Genomic DNA, 13,268 nt, shown 5'->3' on the forward strand with positions numbered 1-13,268 from the left:
GCAAAGTAGTTTATCAAGTTATGGTTCCTATGACAGGTCAGTATTGGTAAAATACTGCCTGAACTTACTGCCTGAACTCTATGTTGTACAGCTTCTAAACATGAACAAACAGTTCACTATTCTGTAAATACATAATCTATAGCCTTCTCACGTGGATATTTTAAAATTAAAGTGAATTCTCTTTTTAAGCACATGTATTTACAGTTTGGGTTTGTGGTGGCGCCTGTATTTCCACTATTCTACCTGTAGAGGACGCCATTACGCCTCAAATGCACATCTGCCTAAAAACCCATGTCAATGCTCAAAACTCATTTTGACAGTGAAGAAAAACCACTTTTACTGCCTTTAGGTCCAGTGATTATTGTTATTGTATCTAAAATGGCTCTGGGTGTATGCATATATGTTGTGGAAAAGGTATATTTTTTTTATTTTTTCTTGCAATTTGACCATATTTAACCTTTTAAGTGAGGACAGGACACAAACTATTTAAAATCATGTATAAACCAAACCAAGGAAGGCTTTAGAACATCTCCACTTACTGCAATGAATATGATATTTACCCATAAGGATAATCATATTGACTAAATACGACTGTTTGGGAAAAGGTTGAAGTCTGAGCACTTCTGTGGGCGTTCACAAAGCACGGAAAGGCGTCGGTCGGTGAACGTGTTTCTCCGTTCGGTTCTCTCCAGCCTGGCAGTCAGTGGACACGCATACCGGACGAGACGAAGCAACATGAAGGACAACAGTTTGCCCCGAATTGTAGTTATTATCTTGTGCACGGTGGTTTTTATCGCCGTTGTAATTGTTAACGCTTTGGCTGGAGCGGGCAGAGGTAAGTTAAATAAAGCTATTCACACACTTTTTTTTTATTGCGTTAAGTTAACGTTACAGCGAAATTTTCCTCAATATTTTTAACACTGGCGCATTCAACGTTACATTGTTTGCAACACGTTAAATTTGGCATTTATTACGAGACGTGACATGTGTTTCTCATTGCCTTATTTAACTGTTTTTTTCACTGGTTACGAAACTGTTTTCCCTGGGAGGGAGACTCCCAGACACCAGTTAGTTTGCTAGCTAATGGCGTATCGCTGGAAACTCATTAACTTACTGTTGCGTAGCTCACGTTAATTAGCTAGAGTAATGTAAAAACAAGGCAGAAAAAAAACTACTTTTAATTTGCGGTGACGTTTACTCACAGATGAAAACACAAATTACATAGCTAGCTAGGCGTTTTCTTACATTACTCTCAATGTTGGTGGATCCAACAGTTTAGCTAGTCGGGTGGAATGTAACGTATGGTGCTCACAGCAATCATAATGAGAATTCACAGCAACATATCTGGCAACAAAAATACATACAAAACTGTCCCAACAGCAAATTTGCGTTTCCTAGGATGGAGAAGGCATGAAGCGCCCTACTAGGCCTCTGATTTGCTAGTATTCGTTGTCTTCTTTGGCTGGATTGGTTAGGTTTAGTTGGGGTAGAATTCTCCGTACAGTACCAAGCCAATCAGAGGCAGAGTAGATCAGAGTTAGGGCGGGACATGCCTTCGTCATCCTAGGAAACGCAAATCCATCTTACTGGTGCCATTGACATGCTCCTGGAGGTGGGAAAGTTATTAAAAAAAAAAGAAGAAATGACGACATCCATGGGTAGGGTGTGGCATGAACATCCAATTGTAGCATTTTTTTTTATATAATGAGCAACAGATGCATCATCAGACCTATTACAAAATGTCTGTAATACTTTCTTTTTTTTATCATTTTACAGCGGCATGGATCGCTCCTTTTTAGATTCCGTAATCACTAACATATTTAAGTAATACGTCTGAAAATATTACACATAATATATGAGAATCAGAAAGGGATTAATTTACAAGGAAGAGACCGTGATTGTTGGTGCATACATAAACGTGAATATGAAATAAACAAACTATAAAAGCAGAAACAAATGCATAACTCCAACAAAAGTTTATATGTTTCAAGATTTTTAGACTTTGAAAACAAATGTACTTTCTGCCAAACTGACCAAGAAAGTATAATTCGGAAATGTAATCCAGTATGGCCAACCATAAAACTGATTGGCCATATTGTATTACATTTTGGAAAGAATTTGATAATTATTTTTTTGTCCTATACAACAACACACGCAACTTATATTGAATGATAAATAAGGGTTTCCCGATGGCCCAGGCAATTAAGACTGCACGTCGAACAAGTAAATATAACAACTCAGCTTCTTCGGTTCAGCTAACTTGAATGGGGATTAAATGATTTAATTGTGCAGCTCTTCTAGACTTTTCAAAATGTATCAGATGGGATGGATCCAAATCTTTTTTCTTTTTTTTTTCTTTTTTCTTACAAACCAGGTCAGACTCCTTCAGAAGTAGTGTAAACACTCAAATCTTGCCCAGATCAGATTTTTTTTCAAATCAGATTCAGACCACTTCCATATATGTGGTCCTGAATCAGACCCAGGTCTGATTTATTTGTATTTATTTTTTCAATGCGGCCGCAGTGTGAACAACTGAAGCAGATTTGATGCGACTTTTACGTCAATCTACATCGACATTTGTCACAATTATGCGCCGGTGGGAGTTAGCCGGAAGTAAATAAAAAAAAATTGACTAGGCTACAAAACAGAGAACAGTGATGGAGCAAGTCAGTGGGTAGATCTAATTAGTGTCTGCTCATTAATGTTACGGCTGCCATTACACAAACATTTTGAAATAAAAGCCAAAATGGTGACTTCCTCCATAACCTCCCTAACTTTAGTGCAACAGCGTGCTGCGTCTGATGTCATTGTTATTGTTCTGTAGCGCATGCAAACAGTTCACACTGGAATCTGAAAAAGGTCATGTGAACAGCCAAACAAAAAATCGGATCTGAGCAAAAGATCACAATTAAGCATTAAGACTTGCGGTGTGAACGAAGCCTTAGTCAATGGGGAAAAAAGTATTTTTGGGGCATCACGTTATGGGCCAGGAGTCGCGATTCCCCTGTTTGGCCGCTATGTTCAATTTGCTTCTTCAAAGCCTGGCCCACTTCCTGCGGGCCTGGCCTCATCACCCAAGATCACTGTAGCACTGTTTTAATGGTGTCGTGACTGAACGTTGCTGTTGTTTTCCAGGTCCTTTCCGTTCCTCTGTAGGTAATGTGTCAGGCCACTATGAGACAGACATCACTCCAGCTGGCTGGACCTTCTCTATCTGGGGCGTTATCTATACCTGGCTCACCCTGATGGTCCTATACCTCACTACATATGTATTCAGAGGGTAAGCTTGCATCAACATACCGTAGTCATACTAGACATTTACACATGCAGATTTAAGCATTAACTGGCTATCTTAGCCCATATGCACACCCCCTCCCTCCCTCCTTCCCCCAGCATGGACTGAGGTCTAACTTAATACTTGAACAATGGCTGTAACCCTATTACTTCAAACCTCTAATATTGACTGTTGATCTGAGTCTATTCTACTGTCTAATTTATTCCCTTCTAATGTCCATATTTTGTCATTTTTTTAACTTTATCCTTGCACTTCTATAGTTTTTATATTACTATGTCTACATTATTCTCTTATATTTTCCATATTTAATGCTGGTCTCTAGACTTTATCCTTGCACTATTGGACTTATTTGCACTACCACCGTGACACACCCTCTCATAGAGCACCTCACCATGCAGACTGAATCCCAGGGTCAGTCCCTGCCCTGTCACTGTAAGCTTCTCATGCTTATACAGCCCTTAGTACATTCATGTGGAGTATTTAATTAGTATCTTTTCTTTTATTGTCCATATTATACATGTGGAGTTGTTATTTTATCATCCTGTTTATGATGTATGTGGATGTTGTGTGTGATGTCTTTAAGCTACTGGGATCTTGAATGTCCATTTGGGGATCAATAAAGTATCTATCTATCTATCTATCTATTAATCTAATTTGTCTGATAGTCATAGCAGGATGCAGATGAAACTGCTGTCCCTCTCTCTTCCTGTGAACAGATCCTGGGCTCAGTGTCTGCTGCCCTACTCCTTCTATTTCTGCTGGCTGTCCAACATGGTGATGAATGTGATATGGTTGCTGCTGTGGGATAGAGAGTATGTCCGCTTCTTTTACTGATCACTTTATTCATATGCACAGAAAAAAAACGTGTACACGACAACAGCAAGGAACACAAAGAAGTGTAATGTGGACTTGTGGATGAGTGTATTCAACATTACCGTTTAAAAGCGATTCTGCGGATGATGCCAAACGGTTTTGTCCATTTTCTACGAACCACTCATGTGCTCAATTAGTTTATAAATCGGTTATTACACAGTGGAATTTGACTGCATCTGAGAAATGTATGAATCAAGACAATTTTTGGCCACCACATTTTCCAGTTAACTTTGATGAAGTGAAAACACAGTGAGAGGGTCAAAGTTTAAGATGAAAACACAGATGGCACCCAAAAACAAGTTCATGTCCACAATGTCATGGTTAGCATTGCTAAGCCTCATTCCTGATTGACAGGTCGTTGTGTAGCCACGCCACTAAAGCATCCCCTGCTTTATCTCTATTTTAAAATAAATGGGATCATAATTTAGAAAATGAACATCGTGCTGTATTGAAAAAACGTGAACGTAGCGATTTAGACCATAAACTAATTATGAAAATGTTAACTGAGGTAATAAATCAAGTGAGAAGTCTGGGTCTTATAGAAACAGACTTCATTTTGCAACCTTAAGTCTTAGAGTAGTCACTATAAACGCGCTGTATAAATTATAAATTTGATGTCGATACAGTTGCCGAATATTCAAGGCAGAATCCATTTTATCAGCTCTCTCTGAAATGTGCACTTGTAATGAAACGATTGATCTTGAGATGCTGCTCCTCTCTTTTTGTCTTCCTGTGTGTCGCAGGTTGATGCTGGCAGCTCTGGTTGTGTTGATCCTGATGGCGATCACCAACTACACTGCTTTGTTCTTCTGTTGCTTTGCCACCGATTACTACGGCCTCTGGTTACAGACGTACCATCGCAAAGACCTGGCCTGTCTCCGAATATTGGTATACGTGTTCAAATGTGTTTATTAGGATAAACCCCTTGAGACGTATCATCTCGTTTTGGAGGGGGTCCCAACATATAAATATAATCATAACAAAAGAGAAGTGACGGATAAATAAAAAATACAATTATTGATACGACAACGTACATGCAGCAAGCATAAGGTCTCCTGCACACTGCCTGCGTGGCGATCTGTTGCGTTACGTTTTCTACGTCTTTGCCTTGTCTGTACACATGTATCCCATTGATGAAATGTTAAACATAAATATATACTGATTTGATTACAGCAAAGACAACGTCGGCAGTATTGACGGCAAAATAGGCTACAGAATATTTTGTTCTGTATTGACAGGTGCAATATTATTTAATTTTTTTTACTTAAATGTATATATCTGCATTTATGTGGAAACATGAACAACACGCTTGTGTGTCGCGTGAAAAATAGGTGTCGACCGATTTCTAGCGCGGCTCTAACCCTGTTTACATGGGGGCCGAAATAAAAACGGACACCCCACGCAGGCAGTGGGCAGGAGACCTAAGTTCATCAAAACATTACAACCATTAGGTGGCCAAAATCACCAACTAGAGACGGATATTAATGATATAAATATAATATATATATATATATATATATATATATATATATATATATATATATATATATATATATATATATATATATATATATATATATATATATAATTAGAAGATCTGCAAATAACAATTATTTTCATAGCTGATACATTTGTTGATTATTTTCTCGATTAATCGCTTAGCTGTTTGGTCTCCAAAAAGTCAGAAACTGTCGATGAGCGTGATCAGCTGTTAACATGAGTTGGCAGACTGTGTCTGCTCTTTATTCACTATATTGCTGATGAGCCTCAATAGTTAAGGAATGACCCCTGTGAATGATGTCATCTTTGTGCTCATAAATGTTCCTGTGTCCAGGTCCAGAACGGTTTGGCTGTCTACACCACGTGGATTTCCATCGCTGCTCTGATCAACTTTTCGTTGGTTCTCCACCTGTGGGGGGTGGACCGGATCACGGCGGCAACGGCCTCTCTGTGCATCCTGTTTGCCGAGGTGGTTGGATGGTAAGCGTTGATTGGACGAGGTGACGTGACGGGCATTTGAAAAGTAGAAGAGCCATAGATGCGATACTAGCAGATTAGCATTCTTTTAGTTCTGACAATGGCAATATCAGGAATCCATCACTTAATGGCTCGAACTAAAAGTGCTTTGTACAGTAGCTGCGGAAGGTAAGATCACATTCTGTCTTTTTCATGATTGTACAGGGCTCCAGACTGCGCATTTTGTGACCAATTTTTGAGACCGTACGCACATTTTTTTTTACAACTACTCACACATGTGCAACTTGCAAATTTAACGACATTTTTTTTTTGTCACATTTGAAAAACGAGGAGGTACAAGCGGCCGAAATGGGTTTCCTCAGGAGGGTGGCTGGCGTCTCCCTTAGAGATAGGGTGAGAAGCTCAGTCATCCGTGAGGAGCTCGGAGTAGAGCCGCTGCTCCTTCAGGTCGAAAGGAGCCAGTTGAGGTGGTTCGGGCATCTGGTAAGGATGCCCCCTGGGCGCCTCCCTAGGGAGGTGTTCCAGGCACGTCCAGCTGGGAGGAGGCCTCGGGGAAGACCCAGGACTAGGTGGAGGGAGGTCCAGCTGGGAGGAGGCCTCGGGGAAGACCCAGGACTAGGTGGAGGGATTATATCTCCAACCTGGCCTGGGAACGCCTCGGGATCCCCCAGTCGGAGCTGGTTAATGTTGCTCGGGAAAGGGAAGTTTGGGGTCCCCTGCTGGAGCTGCTCCCCCCGCGACCCGACACCGGATAAGCGGACGAAGATGGATGGATGAAAAACGAGGAGGGAGGGAGTCTGCCAGAGTTGGCCAATGTGTGTGAGAGGAGGAGGGTCCATGAGTGATGATGATGATGATAATAATAATAACTTTATTTATACAGCACCTTTTTAAAAACGGAGTTTACAAAGTGCTTTGAAAAACAAGCAAGGCAAAGAAGTCTGTCAAATAACAGACAGCTAAACAGTGGTGCCAAACATTAGCAAGACAAAATTGGGAAAATAAAAACCGGCAACATCCCTTGCACTTGTGTGTCTAGCTTTCGGGGCGTCACAGTCATCGTCCATAAAAGTCCACCATGGCGAAACAAACTATTGACGCATTTTTTCCCCATCCACGGCTCCTCCTGTACGAGGGCCCGGCCCTTCACAGCAACAAATGGCAGAGGTCGACGAGTTAGTCAGGAGAGGCTGTGGTCAAAAAGGCGAGAACACACTGTTTTACTGACAGTGGTAGTTTCTGTGTTTATTTCCAAAGCATTTATCAGTAATACAGTTATAACGGGGGTAAAGGTGAAAAACTGCGTTGCTGGTTGATTTAAGGTGCAACATGACATCATGACTTTGCGTAAACATACAGTACAGGCCAAAAGTTTGGACACACCTTCTCATTCAATGTGTTTCTTTATTTTCATGACTATTTACATTGTAGATTCTCACTGAAGGCATCAAACTATGAATGAACACATCTGGAATTATGTACTTAACAAAAAAGTGTGAAATAACTGAAAACATGTCTTATATTTTAGATTCTTCAAAGTAGCCACCCTTTGCTTTTTTTGATAACTCTGCAAACCCTTGGTGTTCTCTCAATGAGCTTCATGAGGTAGTCACCTGAAATGGTTTTACCTTCACAGGTGTGCTTTGTCAGGGTTAATTAGTGGAATTTTTTCGCTTATTAATAAAAAAGCAAAGGGTGGCTACTTTGAAGAATCTAAAATATAAGACATGTTTTCAGTTATTTCACACTTTTTTGTTAAGTACATAATTCCATATGTGTTCATTCATAGTTTTGATGCCTTCAGTGAGAATCTACAATGTAAATAGTCATGAAAATAAAAACGCATTGAATGAGAAGGTGTGTCCAAACTTTTGGCCTGTACTGTACATACGCCACTTTCTGTGTTATCTGTACGCAGGTCTACGCTGTATCCAGCAGATGGCAGTCTGCAACATCTGCTTTCTAAAGCCACGTGGCGTGTTATTGCGAGGCTACGGTTAGGAAACGTCACACGCGGGACGCGGTCCCCGCTCTCCTGGGTGAATGTCCTGTGTTGTTTGACCCATCCTCCACCCCGACCAACCTCCCTATGCGATTTTTGGCCTTTCATACCACTCGCTACGGCGTCAATTCACACGCAATCGCAAGGTAATGTAAGTCAATGGAGGCCAAACAGCGTTGATAAACACGCTAAAAAGCAAGTATGCGTCTTGATAACACAAAATTCTGAGTTCTAGTAAAAACAAAAAGGTAATCTGGAGCTCTGTGCAAGAAAAGTTGATATCTTGATAAATGTTACTAAAGACAGCAGCTGCTAAGGGAAGCTTCAAGTGCAGAAAGTCAGGTATCGGTATCAACCTTTCATTTTCTTATTCAAGTCATCAGCAACATTACGAGGGATCAAATCTGTAGAGGTATTGCACTCCAATACATGTTACAGTTGGTTAATGATGTGTGTGTGTGTGTGTGTGTGTGTGTGTGTGTGTGTGTGTGTGTGTGTGTGTGTGTGTGTGTTCAGGTTCGTTCTCGAGAACTGGGTGCTGGACCGCTGGGTGCGTAACATCCTGACAGTGTACCCTGTGGTGATCGTGGCTCTGGTTGGGAACATCCTCAAGCATTTTCAGCCAGCTCATCCCACTCCAAATTCTGTGTTTATGGGTGAGTGTAACCTAACGGTACCGTCCACTACCGCAGCGGGATCACTACAACTGGGATCAGTGTTTCCTCTATGTTGATTTGACCGCGGCGGCCCTCCCACGGCAACACTGGTGAGTGCATGTCGGAGAGTAGCGCGGACACACGAGGATAACTAGCCAGTTGAGATAGTGTGTGTGTGTGTGTGTGTGTGTGTGTGTGTGTGTGTGTGTGTGTGTGTACGTCCTTGAGAACTTTAGGTGGTATAACTTCTGTTGTCAGTTCATTTAAGCCTGGTCTTGCAAATTTAAATGAAGTTAGCTGGTGATTTTCCTTGTTTGTGTTCTTCACCTGCGAGCTAAATTGCAGTTGGCTGTTGATTTGATAGCAATTGCTGAACGCCCTCGCCCACATTTGTATTGTAGGTGCATTATTTACATGCTGAAGTAGTTACACTGCATTAAGATAATGTAATTAATAGTGGGTTTATTGTTATTTGCTACAGAACGCTTAGCCTATATGTTAAGATCAAAGTTGGCCTATATAGTAACTCAAAAAAATACCGTTCAATCACAACTGAAAGTATGCCTCATTGTGTGTGTGAATAGAGGTGAATAAATATATTAGTTTGTGTTGCAGTGAAGTGTCAGTTCTGTTTTTATGGGGGGCGGGGCGGGCAGACCTGCCCACACTGCTAAAAAAAAATCCTAAAGGAAACACTGACTGCGATTTCCCCAGCAACAGCCCTACTTCCCTCTATAGCAGAGCCCAACAAGCTAAATATGTATCTGACATCTGACTTCATCTAACACTTATTTGACTGTTGGAGAGAACAGTCCAAATCCATACAAACTGAATCAATGGCATTAGCCTACAGTGATTGTTACCAATTATTAGTAGTTAATGAAGCCGATAGCCGATATTTAGAGTGAAAATGAAAATCTTTAAGTCAAAAATAAGATTTTGCGTGGCCGGGTTGGCTCAGTGGGTAGAACAGGCGCACATATACTTGGAGGTTTATGCCTCGACGCAGAAGGTCCAGAAGGTTGGAATCCGACCTGTGACGATTTCCTGCATGTCTTCCCCCTCTCTCTCTCCCCCCCCTTTCTCACCTAGCTGTCCTGTCAAAGTAAAGGCGGAAAAGCCCAAAAAACAATCTTAATAAAATGAAGACGATTTTGGAATGTTACAAACTCTTGAACTTTTTTTAAATGCTTCAAGCAATTATTTAATAAATTATAAACTTTCAACATAATACCCAGTAAAAGATCAGATAGTGTTGTGGGCAGGACACTATAATATTACAATAAAACGCTGATACAGATCACCTGCAAACTGCCAAAAAGTGGACCGATAATCGGTCTATCCCTACTTGGAGGGTGACTTAAGTTTTGGTGGCTGACCCGATCACCCACCGTTGCATTTTCCTTTTCTTTTGTGTCCAACCAGTTGTACTGCTGGTGTTGGCGTGTGTCCTGCTGGTGTCCCGACTCTGTAGCGTCATCTGGAGAAACAAATGGCGGCCTCTCCACTCCCCAGGCTCTGCACGGCTGATGATATCACCCCTCGATGGCAGTAAATTCAAGATCTTTTCTTAAACAAGAGGAATTTGTACATTTCCTCCTGTCCCGCTCTCAGGCCACTCTTAAATACATTTTCACACAAGCCACTGCAATGCTCCACGAGGTTTCAAACTCATGAAGGTGTTTAACTAGTCATGGATTTGCATAGACAACATGGATAAGAACTGTATTTCTTTAAATAGACCGGCTTGAAAAAGAAAGTGTCCAGAGTCTGTAATGGGAAGGCAAGAAAACCTATCTTTTCTCAAACTGCAATTTAGGAAATGCAAGACTTTCTTTGAAATATGAATAAACTACTATAACTGTTTACCACTACTTACCATTAAGTATTGCCTATTTGTAAAGCACTTTTTATACAAATGCATGCGTGTGCATTTCGTTGTCATGTTTTGTATGGCTATTTTAAGGCAGTTTTATTGTTGCGTTCTTTATTTGTGTATCCATTCAGTGACAATAGACCATATACTGTCAATATACAGTATGTTGGCTTTTATACATTACCATTTTAATAAAATACTTAGGAGCTTTTTGCTGCTAATTAAAGAATTATTTTAAACATCCTAATGCTGTCTGCTTTTCTAAAGAAATGTATAAAATCTACTGCAAAAACACTATTTTGCTGAAATGTACAATAAAGATATATCAGTTCATGGAGTGTGTTTATTTATAAAATCGAGAACAGACCTGAAGATTACTGAAACAAAGATTAGACATTCCACGCTTATAGAACGATAAGTCAGTCACTTATGGATCTACATTGCCAGATTTATCTGTACAGCGCTGTGGAGTAAGGTCTGGCTACACCACATCATTCTGTTATAAAAAAAAAACGTAAAAAAAAGTCATGAAAAAGGTCATTGTATAGTATGTAGATAGAAAAAAGTCATATTATAGCATGTCGAAAAAAAGTCATGAAAAAAGTCATATTATAGCATGTCGTAAAAAAGTCCTAATATGACTATTTCATACTTTTTTCGACGTACTGTACTGAGTTTTTATGACTCATAAAAGTATATTATCTTGAAGAAAGTCATGAAATATTCATAGTACAGTATGTCGATAAAAATCATAATACAGTATCTCGAAAAAAGTCAACGCACACGTGGGCAATGATGGAGACACCTGGAGAGGCGTGATTGGGAGGAACGGCCTCCCTGATCTAAACCAGAGTGGTTGTTTGTTGTTGGACTTCTGTGCTAGTCATGGATTGTCTATAACGAACACCATGTTCGAACATAGGGATGCTCATAAGTGTACCTGGTACCAGAGCACCCTAGGCCGAAGGTCAATGATCGATTTCATAATCGTTTCATCTGATCTGAGGCCGTATGTTTTGGACACTCGGGTGAAGAGAGGGGCAGAGCTGTCAACCGATCACCATCTGGTGGTGAGTTGGGTCAGAGGGTGGGGAAGACTCTGGACAGACCTGGTAAGCCCAAACGTAGTGCGGGTAAATTGGGAACGTCTGAGGAGGCCCTGTCCAACAGACTTTCAACTCACACCTCCGGGCGGAGCTTTTGCATGCATCCCTGTGGAGGCTGGGGCATTGAACCCGAGTGGACAATGTTCAAAGTTTCCATTGCTGAAGCTGCAGCGAGGAACTGTGGTCTTAGGGTCTTAGGTGCCTCAAGGGGCGGTAACCCACGAACACCGTGGTGGACAACGGTGGTCAGGGAAGCCGTCCGACTGAAGAAGGAGTCTTTCCGGGATATGTTATCCCGGAGGACTCGGAGGCAGTTGCAGGGTACCGAAGGGCCGAAGGGCTGCAGCCTCTGCCGTGAAAGAGGCAAAGCAGCGGGTGTGGGAGAAGTTTGAGAAGACATGGAGAAGGACTTTCGGTCGGCACCAAAGTGCTTCTGGAAAACTGTTCGCCACCTCAGGAGGGGGAAGGGGAACCATCCAAGCTGTGTACAGTAAGGATGGGACACTGTTGACCTCAACTGAGGAGGTAATAGGGCGGTGGAAGGAGCACTTTGAGGAACTCCTGAATCCGACTAATACGCCCTCTATGTTAGAGGCAGAGCTGGAGGATAATGGGGGATTGTCGTCGATTTCCCAGGCGGAAGTCACTGATGTAGTCAAACAACTACACAGTGGCAAAGCCCCGGGATTGATGAGATCCGTCCAGAAATGCTCAAGGCTCTGGGTGTGGAGGGGCTGTCCTGGTTGACACGCCTTTTCAACATTGCGTGGAAGTCTGGGGACGGTGCCAAAGGAGTGGCAGACTGGGGTGGTGGTTCCCCTTTTAAAAAGGGGGACCAGAGGGTGTGTGCCAATTATAGGGGTATCACACTTCTCAGCCTCCCTGGTAAAGTCTACTCCAAGGTGCTGGAAAGGAGGGTTCGGCCGATAGTCGAACCTCGGGTTGAGGAGGAACAATGCGGATTCCGTCCTGGTCGTGGAACAACGGACCAGCTCTTCACTCGCAAGGATCCTGGAGGGAGCCTGGGAGTATGCCCAACCGGGTCTACATGTGTTTTGTGGATTTGGAGAAGGCGTATGACCGGGTCCCCGGGAGATACTGTGGGAGGTGCTGCGGGAGTATGGGGTGAGGGGGTCTCTTCTCAGGGCCATCCAATCTCTGTACAACCAAAGCGAGAGCTGTGTCCGGGTTCTCGGTAGTAAGTCGGACTCTTTTCAGGTGAGGGTTGGCCTCCGCCAGGGCTGCGCTTTGTCACCAATCCTGTTTGTAGTATTTATGGACAGGATATCGAGGCGTAGTCGGGGTGGGGAGGGGTTGCAGTTTGGTGGGCTGGGGATCTCATCGCTGCTCTTTGCAGATGATGTGGTCCTGATGGCATCATCGGCCTGCGACCTTCAGCACTCACTGGATCGGTTCGCAACCGAGTGTGAAGCGGTTGGGATGAGGATCAGCACCTCTAAATCGGAGGCCATGGTTCTCAGCA

General features: G+C 42.3%; 1 protein-coding gene across 1 annotated transcript; it reads left to right on the plus strand.

Annotated features, from left to right (window-relative positions):
- Positions 1-585: 585 nt before the first annotated feature.
- On the plus strand, positions 586-10,511 carry LOC114566017 (uncharacterized; the record flags this gene model as incomplete). Its single annotated transcript, XM_028594358.1, has 7 exons — positions 586-835; positions 3,136-3,280; positions 4,012-4,107; positions 4,912-5,056; positions 6,003-6,148; positions 8,664-8,803; positions 10,229-10,511. Coding segments are annotated over 7 exons (1,071 nt in total), but the record flags the coding sequence as incomplete, so codon positions are not given.
- Between the last annotated feature and the right edge of the window lie 2,757 nt (positions 10,512-13,268).

Source organism: Perca flavescens, chromosome 12, assembly GCF_004354835.1.
Source record: "Perca flavescens isolate YP-PL-M2 chromosome 12, PFLA_1.0, whole genome shotgun sequence".
Taxonomy (NCBI): Eukaryota; Metazoa; Chordata; class Actinopteri; order Perciformes; family Percidae; genus Perca; species Perca flavescens.